Here is a 6,091-nt window from a genome sequence, read left to right on the forward strand (position 1 = left end):
TAATCAGATACGTTTCAGTGAAAGCCAGTGTAATAGAGTTACACTGGAAGCTGATTCATGTCATGTTAAGTGACTTGAAAATCGTTCAGACAGACAAGAAAATTACTGGCAATGTAATGGATACATCAGAAGTATTTTGCTCACATTTAAGGAAGTGCCATACTGCTTGTTAGCAAATACTGGGGACCATACTGTCATTCATTTACTTTAAATAATTTTTCATTCATGTTGTCCAGCAATAGGTCACACATTTTTAGCCATTATTGTTATCTATTCCTTCTTGCAACACATTTTTAAGGACTGAACTACAGGCTACTTCCACACTGGTGCTTTATGCTATTGGGTTTTACAGTAACATTTGAAAGCCACTATGTTCCCTTGAGGGATTATGGAAAAAATCCTACAATCCTACTCTGAAGAAGAATCTGTGAATCTGTCAAACTCTCACAAGCGAATGTACACTGGATATTTCTCATGTGAATTCATTTTACACATAGGATCACGAAGTGACGTTATTCCTCGCGCGTGGTGAGTTGTGACGTCGATCCTGTTCTGAGACGCATCATTTGGCAACCCATCACAGTTCCTCTCCGGTGAAGCTAAGCTACAACCCTACTGCGTTTGCCATCACTGCTGGATAGAGCACTACAACCTTAGGCTCGCCAGGCAAAAAAATAGCGCGGGAAATATATTAAACATCTCAGGTAAGCGTTCGAGTGCTTTAGCTGTTTTCTTTGTTGCCTCGTTTTTCCTGAGCTCAGAATTGAGTTTGTACATTTTTAGAGAGTGAATGCTAGCTGTTAGCACACTTTCGCATGCTGGGTTTTCAGCGCCGGTGTGTAGGAAATCCTCCCTGAAAGACGCACCGCTGGAAAGTAATGTTTCATCTGCTGTTCCGAGTGTTTACAACAATTGAATGCCCAGGGTTATCGAGAAAATATTTTTTGTTCCCTTGTCCAATTGGCGCTGAAATTACCACTGGATTTTACAAATACGTAGGCGTCAGTTAAAACTTATTTTCATTGTATTACAGTCTGTATGCTTTATTAATAATTCGCAGTTATTAAACATAAACTTATATTTATTACCTTTTACTTATCTATTGTGTGCAAATATGTAATATTAATGAACATTTCCCTCATATGCTTTCAAAGCTCTTAGAAGAAAAACAATAAATCTTACTATCTGTGCGACCAGCGAGGTCCAAAATGTTTCGTTTTAGTTAAGAGAACAGGGCGAGTGACCTTTTTATGAAATGCGAAGCATATGTCATTTTGGCTCGCGCTCAACGATTATGATTCATCCCGGTGATTCGAATCTTGTGAGTTAAAAGATTTGTTCAGCTGATTCGTTCGTTCACTCTTTTTCTGCATGTCACGTCGTTAAGACTATTTTAAAGGATGCGTTTCCTGATGATTTACTCACCCCCATGTCATCCAAGATCTTCATGTCTTTCTTTCATCAATCATAAAGAAATTAAGGTTTTTGAGGAAAACATTTCAGGATTTTTCTCCATTCTGATTCCGACTCCATACCAAAAATGACCCTCACACATGTTCTCTTTAATAAATGAAAATATGATGGCCATTTTGTTATAATCCTTGGTTGAAGTAGTGTTTATTATCCAATTTTCGAGTATATTCAAAAACAGCTAGTCAGGAACTAGTCTGAAGGCTTATTTGATTTTTGTCTGTATCCCTGGTTTTTCTACTTCTAAACAGCTAATTGCATATTTCTGCTGGTTCATTCCCACGGTTGTAATTTTTATGAAGGTCACAAGACACAAAGGCAGTGCAGTCTAATGACAACACCATTTTGTTTACTGTCACTGTGTCTTTGAATCTGGACTTCAGTAGTAGTTTGTCATTGTATTTTTTTTTTTTTTTACTATATATATATATATATACACAGAATATTCAATCCCATTAGCCTTGAGTACTTTTATTTAGATTCTTAATGTAAAGCCTTTATATTAAAGCGCTCCTGACTGCCTATGGGTCATTCTGTTGTTATTACTGAAGTATCTGTTGACATCTTATTGGTTACAGTAGTACAATTCCCCAGGTGCCCCTGTGCACAGCAGCTGGCCATGTGACACATGAATTATTCATACTGAGGATGTGGGATGTAGGATCAATTTGCATCTGGTGTACATATAAGTGACTTGATCATGTCAGATGGCCCAATAGGATGGCTATATCTCCAATCGGTTCTTTCTCAGACCAGCTTTCAAGTGTTAAAAAAGGCCAGCTTCTCTATAGGGACTGAATTCTTTCGCCCACAGTCCCAGAAGTCCCTTTTTAGCTTTGCTCCCTGTAGTTGGACGCTGTTTAATGCCAGTGCCACTGCAGAGGCAGCTCTGGGTCCTTAGTCACAGAAGTGCTGAGTGGCTCTTGAAAAGAAATTGTACCGCACAACATCTTGTCTAACCTTCTGAAATAATCCACCTGACCCCTACACTTGAACCGGCATTCAGTAAGTGTCAAAATAACCCATGCACTTCACTAAATGTTTTGAAGAATTTTTTTTTTTATGCAGATTGTATCCTGATAGTTTAGGGGCGGGAAAACAAGCATTTGCTGCCATGCAGTGTGTGTTCTTCTGTTTGTGCAAACTCTGCCCGTTTGGGGTGCATGTGGAACTTGGCACCAGTGTTATATAGCAAACAATGCGAGGCTGCAAAAACAGCTCATCGCTATCATTACCACTACTGAGTGTCCTGATAAGTTTACGGAAAGGATCGTATGATGCGGCTGGATGCATCAGGAAGAAAGTGGCAGGCTGAGATTGAAATACCTTGTATTGGGTTGAATGTGTGTAAGATATGTGAAAGTGAGCCTTAAAATTGTCAAATGCAGAATAGATCAGATTACAATGACTTCCTATATCTTTTTGATCACTTACATGCATTTTTAGGCCTTGCAAATGTAAACATTTAGTTGCCAGTTCTACGTTTTAAATTTGTCAGTTAGGTGAAAGGTTATATGAGATTTTGTCAAAATTGCAAGAATGCAGTACAATCTAATAATCTGTCATTGATTACCTGTGTGTTTTCCTTTGTGAATTTAAAGGGTTACTCCACCCAAAATTGGAAATTTTGTCATTAATCACTTACCCCCATGTTGTTCCAAACCCGTAAAAAGCTCAGTTCGTCTTAGGAACACAATTTAAGATATTTTCGATGAAAACCTAGAGGCTTGAGACTGTCCCTTTAGCCCCTTTCACACTGCCATTGCGGCAAATACAGGGGTAAAGCGTTCCTGTAATTGTTTCCTGGTCGCTAGATTTGGCACTTTCACACTGCCAGTGATGACCCGGTATATGTGCGTGCTTTCACACACAACCCTTGAAGATACCGTAAGGACACGTGACATCAGCGCGTGACGTGTAATGTCCCTTTTCTTTATCTTTTATTTTATTAAACATTAACCCAGTATCTGCTGTGGATGAGCTGTATTGACTTGTTATCAGTGGCCAAGAGATAAGAATAATAAACCTGTGTATTTTGTTGTGATTTTACTATGCCACTTAATTTGTTGAATCAATTAGTGATATGTAAAGCTCTTTGCGGTTAATGCACCGTAATGCCATTCAGGAGCACTTCTATCGACCCCAGCAAGTCAGAATCCAGCTGCGGTCCAGGATAGTAATACAACACCACTTCTTAAGTGGCCATTACATATTTTAATTAATAACATGCAGTAACTGTGGACTGAGATCTTAACAGGAAGGGAAGGAAGTGACCTGCATGAAATTTACCGCAGACTGACGAAACATTTATGTTTATGAAGTTCTCTATTTGGGTTAGAGCCCTTGTGAAATGTGTGCGTATTTGCAGTCTGATACTATGTGATAATCTTTCTGTTGGTGTTTTTCAGGGGTGTAACAGAGGAGGGAAGGTGCACTCAGGATGGTTACCATTCCAGAGTACTACGAGGGAAAAAATGTTCTCATCACAGGGGCCACAGGCTTTATGGGGAAAGTACTTCTGGAGAAGCTGCTACGCTCTTGTCCTGGTGTCAAAGCTGCCTATGTGCTTGTCCGGCCCAAAGCAGGACAGGTGCCCAATGTCCGAATTGCTGACATGATCAACTGCAAGGTAGGTGCAGGTCTGGAAGATTGCTGGAGAAAAATCATGGTTTGGGCTTTCAGTTCTCAATTGAGTTATGTGCTTCATGGCTTAAATTAAGGGTAAGGCTAGGCTATACAAAAAAAAAGTACTGTATAGTTTACAATTTTTTTCCCCAATCAGATGAACAATCTTTAACAAACTGACACTTGATTATGGTGAAAGTGATCTTGAGCCTTTAAATGTTTCAGCTTTTTGACAGACTGCGAGAGGAGCAGCCCGATTTCGCAGAGAAGATCGTGGCGGTCAACAGCGACCTGACGCAGCCAGATCTGGACCTCAGCATAGAAGACCAGGAGACCCTCGTGGGCTGCATTAACATAGTGTTTCACTGCGCTGCCACCATCCGCTTCAACGAGCCTCTGAAGTAAGCCATAATCTCCACCCACAGGACGGCACAAAGCATCATCAACAGATACGAGTCTAGATGCTTCTGATATTTAGGTGGTTATATCACAGGAAGCAACTGAGTTTTATAACGCATCGCTGGAGTCATCTCTTCATTTCATAATATTAAGTAGACCATTGCATTGGGGTGTTGAGATAATGACATACTGTCTGATGATTAACTGATAATTCCAATTAGCGATTAAGCTTTGTTTGTCACTTACAGTGTCATGTAGCTTTAATCATGTATTCACATTAAACCTATATTTTATTAATGAAATAATCATAATTAATAATTCAAATTCTGCTTTTAATTAGTTTTTTTCCACTCACAAAATGTTAGTGGTACGAATAGGTATAACAATGTTGACATTACTGTTTTGCTACTGCTTTGTTTTTATTAAGAACTATTATTGGTAATGCTAATAATACAATGTATTACTATTATATACTATTATTATCATTATTATTATTAATACAATGATTTCTTAATAATAATACAATTTATAGTAAGTAATATTAAAACTCATTATATTTGTCTTCACTACTTTATTATTTCTATTATTGCTATTATAATCATTTTGTTAATGCTAATAATACATTTATTAAGGATACAAAAAAATGTATTACTATTTGCATTAATAACAGTTTTAACAATTACATTATTAATTTACAATAAATCATAATTTGATTCATAGTAGCGTTAGTAATTGCAATTAAAGTCCTGTCATTATTATTTAACCTTTAAATATTGTCATCAATGTATTATTATTATTAATGCTAATAATACATGTATTGTATCATTAATTATAAATATTATTTGTATTTATGATCTTATTATTAATAATAGTCACAGTAATAATATAATAATACTGTAATTGTGTTTTTTAAATGTAAAATATTATTCAAATATTTTGCATTAGTAATATATTTCTGCTCAATTCTTAGGTCATTGCTACTTTTATCAGCTCACACTTGTAATGTCAAATTAAAATGAGGTCAAACTGCAACGCTGTGCATTCATTACTTGCTAAAGCCTTGTTTATGCTTTAACGTGAGTGTGGAATGAACCACTTGGCTGTACACGCACAAACGCTTGTAAAAAATGTTTATGCATTCTTCACCTGACTTATATATTATATATTATACTTATTACTTATTTCCTTAAATTTCTCTTATTCAGTTTCATAGTAAGTTGAAGAGTTGAAACTACACTAACTGCAAGTTACCGTGATTGATATTTTTTTTTGGGTTAGGTGGTTTTGTACAAATCGCAGCAGGTCAATCTTAAAGTTAATCAGATCTGCTCAGAGTCACTGCAGTTCAGGTTTTTTTCTGTCCCTCTGCTGCAGAGATGCCATGCAGTTGAATGTACTGGCCACGCAGAAGATGCTTAACTTGGCTCACAGAATGAAGCATTTTTGGTGTTTATCCACGTGTCCACGCCTATGCCCCTGTGACCGAGAGCTCATTGAAGAGGTGGTCTATCCTCCACCGTCGATTACAGGAAGCTCATAGACACACTTGAGAAGTCTTCTCCCAAAACATTCTTCTTGTCTTTGTTCTCGCAAGCAC

The 6,091-nt window shown here is 37.4% G+C and overlaps 1 protein-coding gene across 1 annotated transcript; it reads left to right on the forward strand.

Annotated features, from left to right (window-relative positions):
• Window positions 1-546: 546 nt before the first annotated feature.
• On the forward strand, window positions 547-6,034 carry LOC113091270 (fatty acyl-CoA reductase 1-like). The gene is made up of 4 exons (XM_026256680.1): window positions 547-704; window positions 3,879-4,099; window positions 4,321-4,496; window positions 5,869-6,034. The coding sequence occupies exons 2-4, from the start codon at window positions 3,911-3,913 to the stop codon at window positions 6,032-6,034; spliced, it is 531 nt and encodes a 176-aa protein (XP_026112465.1). The 5' UTR covers window positions 547-704; window positions 3,879-3,910.
• Window positions 6,035-6,091: the final 57 nt, after the last annotated feature.

This window comes from Carassius auratus, unplaced genomic scaffold, assembly GCF_003368295.1.
Source record: "Carassius auratus strain Wakin unplaced genomic scaffold, ASM336829v1 scaf_tig00214176, whole genome shotgun sequence".
Lineage (NCBI taxonomy): Eukaryota > Metazoa > Chordata > Actinopteri > Cypriniformes > Cyprinidae > Carassius > Carassius auratus.

Coding starts and splice junctions, on each gene's coding strand:
- LOC113091270 (XM_026256680.1), top strand. CDS start 3,911: ATGGTTACCATTCCAGAGTACTACGAGGGAAAAAATGTTCTCATCACA. Junction 4,100..4,320: donor CTGACATGATCAACTGCAAG/GTAGGTGCAGGT, acceptor TAAATGTTTCAG/CTTTTTGACAGACTGCGAGA. Junction 4,497..5,868: donor CGCTTCAACGAGCCTCTGAA/GTAAGCCATAAT, acceptor CCTCTGCTGCAG/AGATGCCATGCAGTTGAATG.